General features: G+C 41.3%; 1 protein-coding gene across 2 annotated transcripts in view; it reads right to left on the reverse strand.

Moving 5' to 3' along the window:
- Positions 1-191: 191 nt before the first annotated feature.
- krt222 (keratin 222) overlaps positions 192-13,049 on the reverse strand; it is a 29,230-nt gene continuing 16,372 nt past the window's right edge. For both annotated transcript variants that reach the window (XM_086297030.1, XM_086297031.1), the window contains 5 exons: positions 12,639-12,764; positions 10,738-10,958; positions 7,758-7,978; positions 6,701-6,803; positions 192-2,942 (listed from right to left, as the gene is read on the reverse strand). In XM_086297030.1, coding sequence (XP_086153156.1) covers positions 2,729-2,942; positions 6,701-6,803; positions 7,758-7,978; positions 10,738-10,958; positions 12,639-12,764 — 885 coding nt within the window. In that variant the 3' untranslated portion in view covers positions 192-2,728. The remainder of the gene's footprint in view (positions 2,943-6,700; positions 6,804-7,757; positions 7,979-10,737; positions 10,959-12,638; positions 12,765-13,049) is intronic.

Genomic DNA, 13,049 nt, shown 5'->3' on the forward strand with positions numbered 1-13,049 from the left:
CACATATTTCTGTGTTTTATTTGAAATGATAAATCTTTAGATAAAAGCATAATGCTTCATTCAAATGAAGAGTGTGCTTCCTGAAGCAAAGCAAAACCAAGTACAGAACTGCATAGGTAATTTTTTTAAATATTCTCAACATATCTTAAGGGACCCAAATGCAAAGCTCAGCGGTCCGCTTCTTTTATATATATATATATATATATATATTTATCTTTGGTGCCAACTCAAAAGATAGCATAAAAACTTGAGTCTAAGGTGCAACAGGACGTGTTACAGGACCGAGTGGAGCACTGAGAACACTCTGCAGTGGTAACTATTTACAAACACTGCCCTCCTCTGGTTAAGACGGGGAATCTAAATTCTCACTGCTGTTTGGTTCACAGTGAGTATCACACAATAACGCCATAGCAATATATATTATTGTATTCTTTTTAAATCCCCACACAGAGGATTAACCGCAATGACAAAAGACCCTCAGAGTAAAAGAAACTCTTCTTTCAGTGCTGTGAGTGTCTGCAGTGCAAAGCAGGAAGGGACTGTATGAAAATTAGCGGACACGGAGCAAGGCTTTACTTTAAAAGCAAAGTTTAAGACACTCATCTACATATTTGATGTTATATGTACCTGAAATCGTCAGAGATGGTTATAATGTGGAAATTGAAGTAAGTTGCACTGAAATGTGACCTGTTATTGTGCATGATCTGTAGTTGGGTGAACTTGTTTGAACTATCTGCTGCTGTTTTGAAAAAGAGATGTTACAGTCTTTTATTGGGATAAATAAAGGATGTCATTTAAAAATGTATATAGATCTATTAGATTAGTTAGAATGATTTTTCCATCAACCTTTTTTTTTCTTTTTACATTTTTTAATTAATTTTTAAAAATTAATCTGTGATCTGAGCAGGACTCCGCCTTTCAGGATGACCTCTTGAATCGTGGCACATTTGTCTATTTGCAAACAAGCTTTTTTAACCCCCCGTCTCAGTGCTGGAATCCCAAACATTCTGTTTCCATCTGTTCTGTTTCTCTTTCACCTCAGAGTCATCCTCACTACAGACTCCTCTCACCTGAAACCCAAAGGTGACCTGGTCTTTCTGTTTTTGCCCCCCCACAGTCTGGACCCGTCTGATATGTCCAACAATTGTTAAATCGGTTCTATTTGATGATCTCTTATTATTTTTTAAACTCATTTTTTAAATTCATCATTAGTATTTGTTATTAATTTTGATTTGTGGGTTTTTTATTCTTTTTATATTTTTCCTGTCGCTGTTTTATTCGCTACCTTTTGATTTCTCACCTGATCACCTGCACTTCCTGCTCAGTACTGCCTCTAACGCATCCATTTTTTTACACAGAATAACTGAAAAGCACTTTGGGGCTGCCCATAAAGAACTGGGCTGTTCATTTGGTCTTCCTTTGGGTCAACTTCTGTTTTTTTCAAGTGTGCTGCACGGTCAAAGGTTACCTGATGGGACTGGATGTCCATCTACTAACCATCCAGTGTTAACGAATATCAGCTGGTTAACCCTTTATTGACCGGCCCTTCAAATTTACCTGTAAAATGGGCCCGCCGGTGGGCCCATGGTCAATAAAGGGTTAATAGACGTAGGTTTAGCTCTCAGATGGCCCTCCTAAAAATCTGATTAGGCCACAGGTTAAACTAATTGGTACCTAATGCAGGAGAAACATTTGAAAGCCATCACAGTGATTCTTTCGTCCATCATGTGACTTTCAGTAGAAGTTTTCCTTCTCAGATTTTTTCTTTTGCACTTTGTAAACTCTATTTTAAAAGTGCTATTTAAATTACACTTTGATTGCATTTTTATTTCAGTCAGAATAATATCAGGCGGCTTCTTTGGTCAGTGTGTACGTTTTTTTGAAAAATGGTGCGAATTGCACTTTTTAACAGATAAAATTTTCTCCCAGTGCAGAAACCTCACGGTGGAAGGATTAAAGACTAACACTGTCTTCTAAATTAAATGCTAATGATCTGATGGGAAAATAACTTTCACGTGGTCACCGATGCACATATCAAAAGGGAAAATGGAAAATTTCCCAAATTCTTCCATCAATTTTCCAATTCTGATCTATTTATTGATGTTTTTACACATGTTTTGCTCTGCTCTGAGATGCAGACTGGAGTTGAACGATTCTGCGACATTGACAAATTTTATATGTCATTCCTACAAAAAAACAAATAAAAAACAAAACTTTGTAATTTTCATACAGCCCCTCACAGAAAATCTACCAAAACATGAAAATCCACTCTTAGGTAGTTCACAGCAGCTCTTAGTGCTGTGTCTCCATCCATCCAAGTCTACCTGTGCTCTCAGCTTCCTGTACCAGGTGCTAATCAGGGTTAAATGCTGTAGTTAAGCAGAGTCATTGTTATGATGTCTTTAATCCAGTGAAACCTAACTGAAACAAAGTGTTCAAAGACAGCTTTTCTTCATCTAAAATGATGACGCAGAAATATGTTTTACATATTAAATACTTATCCTCTGTGAAGTAATGACTGTAAGTCTTTCTGACACTATAAAAATGGTCACCACAAAAGCCTGATGGTTAATGATCGTCCTGTCAAAGATGAGATCTGATGGGAGCTCATCAGCTAAAATTCAGATTAAGCACGATGGTGACGGGTGGTAACGTGCCCACCGTCGTGGCACAAATGTTATTTCTGTTACCGCAAACCAGTGTCAGCTCGGGCCCAACGGTGACCGAGTTACTGCGTGATGGTCGGGATGCTGCGGGATCTCTTCATGATGAGACGCACCTCCACGTCGGGGAGGCTGTCCTGTTTAGTTTGGGCGCACCCCTCGTCCGCCGCGGCCATGTGCAGGTCGAAGCGCAGCGACACGGACTTCTTCCTCAGCTTGGGATTCCCCCTGAAGAAGGAGCCCTCCCACTGCTTTATCACCTTATCAATCTTCTCTGTCCTGGTGAGAGACGTTGGAGATGTTGGTAATAAACGGTGAATATGCAAACTGTAAACAGATTCTGTGAAAAACGTTATCGGGCTCTTTGCGTTTCTTTTGTTTGTGCAATGACTCATCTTCTCTTTGAATTTGAAAATCTGTCTTTTCATCTAAGTGTCATTCATTCATTCTCATCCTTGCTGAGACAGATAGAGCCTGCAGGGGGCAGCGACGGAGAGCGCTGATGCTAAAATGTGCTGAGCTTGAATTGCCCTAGATGTAGCCTTTGATAAGACATGATGTGAAACATAAAGAAGATACGCCCTCACTCTGTATTTTAATCATGATATAACACATCATTTTGTATCCTCATCAAACTATTTTTGAAGGCTTTTGATATTCTGGGAGACAGTCAATCAGCTTTCCATTGATTTACAGTGACCCTTCATTTTTAAAGAGACAAGTAGACCCAAGCCGTGTCAGCAAACTGCTCTGAAACTGCACAACAGAGCCTCTGGATCCTCTCATGCTAAGGGTTATTTGGGGCTTCCTTTAATTTGTCTGCACATTCATAATGATACAACTGTCTGGGAGGGAGGGAGGGAGAGAGAGAGAGACCTTGCCTCAGCCCACTACTGCACTTTAAAGTGTGTCACAGCTGAAACGGGGTCAACTAACAGAGTGGTAGAAAACTGAAACACAGAGGTTGCACATTTATGTGTGTTTGTTTTGGTTTGTTTTTGTGTCAGATGGTTTCCAAAGTGGGTTCGATAGTTTCAGTTTCATCTTTAATATTTTAACATGTCAGTTTTATTTAGTTTTGATGGTTTAAGCGTTTCTGTCGTTTTAGCTTATTAAAATATGGGTTTTACGTTCGGGGGTAGACTCAAACAATTCAGAATGCATATTAATGCAAAAGTAAAGGGAAATTATTTGACATTGGTTTAAAATAATAACAGTTGATTCTGTTCTGGACATGTTGTTTCATCACACATCCAAGTGACTTTTCAGTCTCTGCTGACTGCAGGTTTCCTTATAAACAGAACATCTGCATAATGACTGAAACCAGCAACACTGTGAGGTCAGTTTCATGATCATTAATATGTAAATTGCCATGACCACTGATCAATGGTCATATGCACCATTCACCATTCACAGCATTGTAAGATGGTGAAAGATGTACCCTTAGGCCTCCTCCTCGATTTCCATGTAAATGTGTTCCTTGACTCCCCAGACAAACCAGCGTTCCTCCCACTGAAAACGCTACATCCAGATAAACAGATTTTTTTTTGGGACCTCCTCACCTGGATGATTGAGCATGCATCAAGACAAGTTTTCACAGGACTGCTTCCAAGTAACAGCCCATTACTGCTAATCAAATCCACTTGATTTAATCATCAGCACCTCTACAAACACAGTTGTGAGTGATGCCGTAAAAGCAGAGGCTTTGACAGTTTGATGGTCTGGAGTAATGATGTGTGTGTTAACATAATGACAAAGAAAGCCCACAATGATCTCAGACAAGCAATCGTTGGTGCCCATCATTCTGGGAAAAGTTATCACACCATTTCCAAACAATGTGAAATCCTTTGCTCTACTTTTACAAGTGGAAAACATTAACGTTGTCCGTTTTCCCAGGAGTGGACGCCGCAGCGAATCCACACCGAGGTCGGACGTGCAGTGCTCAGAGAAACTGCAAAAAACACAAAAGCTCCAGTTTAGACCCCACAGGCCTCAGTTAGCAACTTGAATGTTAAGGTTCATGAGAGTTCAATTAGAAATAGACAAAACAAGTATGACTTGTTTGGATGGGTTGCCAGGAGAAAGCCTGATCTCTTTTAAAATCTGTAGATGTTCTGGATAAAGTGAAAAACAAATTTAGTGATGAGGGCTCGTCTTGATAAACAAAACAAAAACCAAACAAAAGAAACCAGCACATATAAAAAAATAATAATAATTCACTACACCTAGATCCCAGATATCCCATGCCGATCATATGTTTTTAATTGCTTCAGCCTGCCCACGGTTGCTTTTGCATCTGCATCCATCTCTCGTCTGTTGTGACTGATGCAGACTCTTTTATTCGCTGGGATCTCGCTGCTGCTTTTCCCACATCAGATGGAAATAATCACTCCTGATTGAAATGTAATATTTACTCTGCTTGCAGCTTTGTGTTTGATCTACACCTTTTCTTTTTTCCTAGCAGCCCCTTGCTTCACTGTTTGACCAGCTACTCCCTAATTGTGTCCTTGGCTGTCTGGTCTTATCAGGCAGTATGGAGCAGGTTTGTCAGAGCTTTTCTGCTGGGAACAAGTGTCTGCCTGGACTAGAAATGAGCTTCTATGTAAGGTCAAACAAATTAGCCATGCACTAAAAGGCAGTGTATAAGCAGGGTGAAAGACATCAGGTGATAGTTGTCTGTAGATCGTTCACTGTGATTGATTGATGGATTGTTAATCTAAAAATGTCTTGGCAATTATCTCCTAGTATACTAGTAATTTGAAGTCTGCAGTTACAGACGAAACACCAGTTTGCTCAGTAACTGCAGACAGACGCCTCACTCAGGGAGTAGCTCTGAGCACTGCTTTGAAGTTAAGAGCCGCACACTAGTGGATATTTCAGGCTCTGGTCACCTAGGTTACGCTAATGTATCAACAGCCCGTCATATATCAATCAGTCACTTTTCCTGATGTTGGTAGCTGTCGCCAGTAGTTATCTTACCCTTCATCACTTTCAGTCACTGAATGTCATTGACTTTCTCTGCTGTTGCCACATCACTGCGATCACTTCCTTTGCTCCTGACAAAGTTGATTAGTTTAAACAGACAGTTTTATTTAGTTCTTGTTCATTTTTCCATTTTTTGTGGGAATGTCTTTCAGCTCTTCATCACACAATGTTTCGAACATTTAACCAGCATGAAACTGGAATGTGACACAACAGTCAGCTGCTGACATCAGCCTAATCTTATTTGCCAATCAAATATGCACACATAAGTCAGCAGGGTGCATTCTTACTTGTTATCTTTAGAGAGGGAAGAAGGGCGAGGTTTAGTCTAATTAAAAAATAACAAGGTCAAACTATGCAAGAGGCCCTCCCAGCAATAGCACAACAAAATAATAAACACGGGTCGTCCATCTTTGATGTGGGCAAGCGCGGTCACCTGCAAAATGTAGAAAATAACAGGATCTTTGAAGCAAACAACAGCGCACTCAGGAGAAAGTGTGAGGACATGACCGATAGTTGCTGGGCTGGCAGAGCAACTGCGTCTCTTTGCATCTGCGGCTCTCTGAGGACATTATGCAAGTGTGTATGCGTGGCTGTGTCTCGGTCTGGTAATACCTGAAGCACGAACAAAGATTTCCACCCATGTCTCGTCCAACAATGACAGGTGTCACGCCCTGAAGCATGCATACCGGGCGAGTACCTCCACATCAAACACAGGCCATTAAAGGAGGAGAATTCCCATGCAACCCAGTGAGGAATTACTCATGGGAAATGTTTTTGTTTCTCCTAACTCGTTCGATGTGTGAAGGTAATTCTTCTGTTCGCCTAGACGTCGCCGGGGAGTGGAGTATGATGACTGCATGCTTGTGAACTAATATAAAGACTCTAATTGAAATGTGTTAAAGCTTCAGGAGATTACATGAGTAAGATGTTTTTGCAATAGGGATTTATCTGTGTGATGTAATTAGCGGTTACTATTAGAAAATGCCTAGGTTTCACACTCAAGCAGAAGCACTGACTGCAGGCCAAGTGGGAGCACAGCGATCAATACTTACTCAATGGTGCCGTGACCCTCCGCGCTTTCTTGCACCACATTGCCTTGAAGGATCTCCTGAGTCTTCACAGTGGAGATTGGCAAGTCCTTATCTAGTTCTGGCTCTGCGAGAAGTCGTTAAAGATAAACCATAATAAGAAATGACTGCAACAAGTAGGCGTGTCACTACTTTTCCATCAATAAAGAGGAATGCACCGAAATGATGAGACGTCAGCTTTTTGGCCAAAAAATAAGATTACCGATGCGACCCAAAGACATTTACATATCATTTGTTCCCATGGAAATTACCTGAACCTCTCCTTTGAAGCTGAACATAACACCGGGCTCATGTTACACTCTATATTTGCCTGTTCTATATTTATACAGTAATCAAAATGTCCCGCAGTATATTTGCAGAGCTTTTTGTTATTTTTTCCCTGTACATTAGAGTCCATTGACATCTCTTGTAGTATTCCCCGTCTGCCTGCCTGGTGTCCTGTGTTTAAGTCCCTTTAAGGGTTTTGGCTCAATAAAAAGAAAAATGGAGGAATGGCGGCTACATGGTGGCTATCTTTCTGTCAGTATGATGTGAGATGTCCCACTCAGTGCTGCACAGCTGATTTTTCTGATGAGGCCCATACACTGTATATAAAAGATGGACATAGCCACTGTGACGTTACCTGCCGGTTTTGGTGTTAGCATTTAAGCTACTGTGTTGGTTTCTGGAGCCAGAAGTCACCATAATTAAAAAGAAATGGGTTGGAGAGCTAAATTGTAACGCTATCGAGTTCTGTTAGCTTCATCAATTTTGCAGACAAAACACTTATTCCCACATAGCAAAGTTGGTATGGCCCGGATCTGGCCCACACAATATGCTTACACATTCTTTGCACATACCGCAAAGAATGATGGCCCTTTGGTGGCCCAGATCTGGTTTGCCAGAGGTGGCTCACACATGGGCCAGCACAAGGCCTAATGTGTCACATTGGCTCATTTAATTATGACACACTGTATGAGAGACACCTTAAATCAAAGAGGGACTGGTTTGCTCCGCACAGCGAGGTAAATGTGTGTCTTACCTGTGAGTATCACCAGGCTTCGCTGTCTGTACAGTATGCTTTTCTTCAGCCCATTTTCTGTTGGGAGGAGTGAAGGTATGTCAGGGAGGGGCTCTGACTTGGGTTCGTCTGGAGTAACGGCGAGGTCACTGAAACCATTTTCAAGTCCATTCTCCTTTGGCTCCACGACTGAAGACCTCCATGGCCGCAGAACCATCGGCTGTGCAGTACGACCCATGTATCTGCAGGCACATGAAGACGTAAAGATGTGTAATATATGTACGACTCAGACGGCGGGAGGGATCTGTGGCGGCACTATATCCCTTGAAGTCTGATTGTTTCCATGTTTGACACCAAGTTGTCATATCATGAGTTCACAGTTCTTTACTTTCGCTTCTCTGTAGAATGAAGGATACAGCACCTATGGTTGTAACCAGACTGCTGGTCGTTAGCTCTCCGCTCTGCGTTCATATCCACAGTAATGTAGAAGCCACGACTGCTAATACATGTTTATGCAGGCAGGAGGTCTGTCTCCAATTAAAGCCATTATAACTTCCTGAAGTTACTACTAATTTTCAAGTCGTTTGATACTTCCATACCACCCCAACTGCTTCTTAGTCATCTGCTTTCATCATGTCATTTTAATTCCCAGGAAATTCCCATCCTTTATGCTAATGTGAAACGAAAAGCAGATTAGCTGAAGACTGTGGGAGGGATAAACACAGAAAAGGCAACAAAAAAAAGGTATCAATTTAAACAAGTTTGGCCAACTGGAAACACATGAACAGGTTTAATAAAAAACAACTGAATGGAATTTTATTCACAACAAGGTGCTTTATACTGTAAAGAAACCCCACCAAACAATCCTCTAAGAGCAAGCACGTGGCAAACATAAAACCAGGCCTCAAACCAGCACCTCTCTTAGAGCTGTCAAAAAGGAAATCCTCAGATGTTAATCCGTACTAAAAATTGCTTTTAGATGTTCCAAAAAATTTGATTCTGTTCATCTGGACGTAGAGTTTTCAGTGGGAGAAACGTTTCGTCACTCATCCAAGTGACTTCTTCAGTCTCAGCCGACTGCAGGTTTCCCCAATCTTACAAATTGGAGGTTCATTTTCAACTATGCACACAATTTGGAAAACACGAAGCTCATGAAGTGTAACAGTAACATCACTCAAACCCCATTTCCCGGTCTCACTCAGATGTCATCGTTCTGCACATTTCGCTCACCTGCAGGAACACCGGACATCAAAATGTAACATCCTGGTTGCCAATTAGCCTCGCTCATGTTGCGCCTGTTTAAACTCCACTGGAAGAACAATTCAGTGGGTGAAACGAGCACAAATGAAGAACGTAACGTCACACTTGGAAGGCGGATGATGAATATGAGAATCAAAAGAACTGGAAATTATAATAAGTCGTTTAAAAAATATATAGCCATTAAAACACGGTTTGATGTTTTTACCACACGAGCGTTTCTTTGATGTTCTATAAGACATAAGCATAGAACAGCAGTGTGTATTATTTTGGGGGGAGGATTCAGTTTGAATAGAGAGAGCGTTGTTTTGAGGCCTTTGATGTGTGGAGTTTTGACAAAGCAGTCTGTATTCAGAGTTTGGAGAAACTGAGCCACAGTTTCTAGAAATTTGGGAACTATTATCAGCAGAACTACCTTTTTCTGACATTACTGTTGGTAACGTTGCGCTATCATTTTAAAAGTTTGCTTTGTGTTTTGCATACTTGTGAATGTTGGCAGATGTTAGCATGCTAACAGTGAGTTGGACAGACCATCCAAAGTGTGTGCTCAGGTTGTGAGAGCAGTTGGAGCCAAATGATGCAGCACAGTGCAATGTGTCCTACAACCTCACTGACACACGAGCATGACTTCTGTTGTTGTTATTTAACAATTCATCTGCGATATTAACACAGTGTGGTGCAAAAGACAATGGTGATGTATTCTCTGGACTGAGCAGATGATCTAAAAGCATTGTGGCGCGACCTTTCAGAATCATCTTTTGTGCTTTTTATTCGGTAAATACCCATTTCACAAACCTCAGCGGTTTTATGTGCTGAAGCTTCAGTGAGACTTGTTTTTAATGCGTGCAGATGCTCTGCTCTCTCATTTTTTCTTGTTTTATTGTGTTTTATCCCACTCAATGCCGCCCTTCTCAAATATGACTAAACAATAGAAATTTCATATGCGTCCTGCCCGTCCTTGCATCATCGTCATTAATCTAAAGAGATGAGACAAATCAAAGGCAGCACTCCACTCTGCCCGTAACCTATGTGGCATAAAGTCAAAGTGATGTCTCCTAGCTATAAAACGTCAGCAGTGCGGTTGATGCAGCAAATGTGTTGAAGCATCTCAGAAGAGTCTAGCGTCCAAATGGAAGGAGATAATTAAAGGCCCCGTCAGGTGAGCTGAATAGTCCCCTATAAAACAACTTGGCGCTTGCAGAAAAAGCCAGACAAAGACGCCTCTACTGTCTGGATTCTGTCAGCTCATGTAATTAAAGACAGCTGGATTTTCAGGCTATGAATCGGAGAGTTTGTCATCTTCATTTCAGTTTAACAGAAATGTTTATGTGCCACTATGTTGTATGGGCGGACAGCAGGGCCTGAGTACGTCTCAACTTGCAATTATTGTGGATTTTGAATTTGTATTCAGGTAAATTCAACATAATCCAAAAGATAAAGGTTAAGCTTTGAAAGTGTCAACTCATAAAAGCTTGACAGCTCAAGTTAAAGAAAACAAACAAGAAGTAATTTTGTTTACTTTGTGCATTACTTCTGACAATGACGCTTCTAACTTGCTCACGGCACTAAAGCGCGTGCCAAGTTTGTCAGACTCTGCTGCTTGATGCGCGATCTTTTTCTTTTTCTCAAGGAAGACATTTCATTAAACTGTAAAGACAAGGAAGAACTCTAAAACCACAAAATTCCAGCTCAAACAACCCTCCTGTCTTCTTTTAAGATTCCTCGCCCTTTGTCTCGCGCTCACCTTCCCTCCTCGCGCTCCAGCAGACGGCGGTAAGTAGCAATCTCTCTCTCCAGCCTCATCTTAGTGTTGAGAAGCTGATTGTGGCGCTGACGCTGGGTGGCCAACCCGCTCCTCACCTGCTCGAGCTCGCTCTCCAGCCCAGCGATCACCTGGGAAAGATCCTGCAGCTGGCTGGAGTAGAGCCTCTGGGTGTGCTGGAGGGACGTTTCCAGGCCTTTCTCCTAGACGCCAGAGAATAAAGACCTGTTTGGATCATGACTTGATGGTCTTTGTTTTCTTAAAAAGGAATGCAGTGAATACAAAACGATATTAAATAAAACAATTTTACAAATTCACCTAAATATATCAAGACTTTTAAAACTTTAGTGTCAACAATGAATCGAAACGCTTTAGCGCTCAGAGCTCTCCAGATGGAGCGGTTAGACGACGGTAAACTCAGCGTTTTTAAATTTAAGGGGGATTCTGTGCAGCTTTTTAATTTATCATCAACCAGCAAAATTAAAGTCATGACTCTTTTCCCAGTCTTAATAATTAGGTGCTTCTAGAAAGCATTGTACATAGAAGAGGAAATGTTACGCTGCTCTGTGGGCATACGAAAGGTCACTTTGTTAACTAGTGTATCAAATTGACAAGGCTAAAAACTTAGGACTGGATCAGGTGACTAGCAGTTTAATGCTTGTTTTATGCTGTTCTTGTCTTTCTATGCTCCTCTCTTTGTCTCCTCACCTTCAAACTGTTCATAGCAGACTGCTCTTCCTCCCTAAGCCTCTGTCATGGTCCTGGGTCAGTGACCCAGCGCTTTAAGTTTATTATTATCATTTTCTAGTTTATTATTATGATGATTATTATTGTTTGAGTTCTACGTGTTATATTCGGTCTGCCTCTGAGTCTGAGTCTGTATCTCTGTCTGTCTATGGTGTCTGTTTGTGAATCTGTCTGTTCAGTTCAGCGTCTTGTCTGGTTCCCTGTGTCTGAGTTTCCTGTTTTATTGTGAAGGTCTGTGTCTTATGTGAGTGTGCTGAGTTTACGTTTCCCTGTCTCGTCAGCTGTGATTTCTCCCAGGTGTGTTCCCCTCCTGTCTCTCATCCCTTGATTACTGCCGTCTGTGTATTTAAGCCCTGTGTTTCTCTGTGTTAGTATCGTACCTTCAACTAGCTGTGTGTTCAGCTTCCGTGTTTAGTGTTTCTTTTCTAGTGTTTCAGTCCTCAGTTCCACTATTACGACCTTTATTTTCTTTTAGTGAGTTTAGTTTGTACGAGGTTTCTCCAAGCAATAAAGCTGCGCTTTAAGTCTCACTTCCGTGTCTGAGTTCTGCATTTTGGGTCCACCACTCCTGCTTGCCTGCCTGCCACACAGCCAACCATGACAGCCTCGTTCTATTGAAGGTTTCTTCCTGTTAAAAATGAGTTCTTCCTTCCCACCATTGCCAACCCACAGTTCACAGGGGTTTGTCTGATCTTTAGAGGGTTTTTTCTAATTCCGTGGGTTCATTCACATCCATAATGTAAAATTGTATTAAAGCAGCAGTTGGGAATTAAATAAACTGAACTGAAATTAAACTGAATGAGTTTTTTTTATATTCATAACTTTCTTCTTTTTATTCCAGTTTTCATTCCTTAGATTTTCCATGAATTGCAGTTATGGAATCAGTTACACAATGTTTATGAAAGCAGCTCTGAAAATGAAGAAATAATAATAAAGTATCTGTGATTGAAAGATAGAAACCTTATGTATATCTTGGCACAGATGTATTAAAACTCCCTTTAGTTGCTAAATTGAAACATTACGCAAAAACAGTATTTTTTCTTGTTATTGTCGTCTTTTCACAGGCAGTCTGCCGTGTGGTGTTGAAGCAGTGTTAACAGTGTGAATGATAACTTTAGATATTTGTTTTTTCTTACCAAAGCATGTAGGGTCTCAATCTCCACTTGCAGCGAGTGCCACTGCTTCCTGGCCTCGGCTAGCTCGGCCCGTGCCTCCCTCAGGGCGGCGCCGCCGAGGCTCACCTGCTCCCACGCTGCCTCCTCCTGCACAACGAGAGGGGAGCCAGATGTTTAAAGAGGTGTGAATCCCAGCACCACCACCCTCTTCGCCAAACATTCACACAACTACCTAGTTTTCCCTTATAGAACACACTCAAGTGGTTTCATATTTGTGTTAATGTAAAGTAGCTGATGAGATGCAATTGTTGGGTTTAATATCTGTACTATGTAAACGAAACAGAGGCCTGTTCACACAATGACACACACACACACCTCATGAGTAAGTACTTTTTCCCACTGGCACCGTCAGACAACACAGAGGCGAAGCAG

The sequence above is a fragment of the Aulonocara sp. 'chitande type north' Nkhata Bay genome, linkage group LG6 (genome assembly GCF_057382095.1).
Source record: "Aulonocara sp. 'chitande type north' Nkhata Bay isolate Kocher_YH1m ecotype deep benthic linkage group LG6, A_spYH_male_GT1.1, whole genome shotgun sequence".
NCBI classification, from domain to species: domain Eukaryota; kingdom Metazoa; phylum Chordata; class Actinopteri; order Cichliformes; family Cichlidae; genus Aulonocara; species Aulonocara sp. 'chitande type north' Nkhata Bay.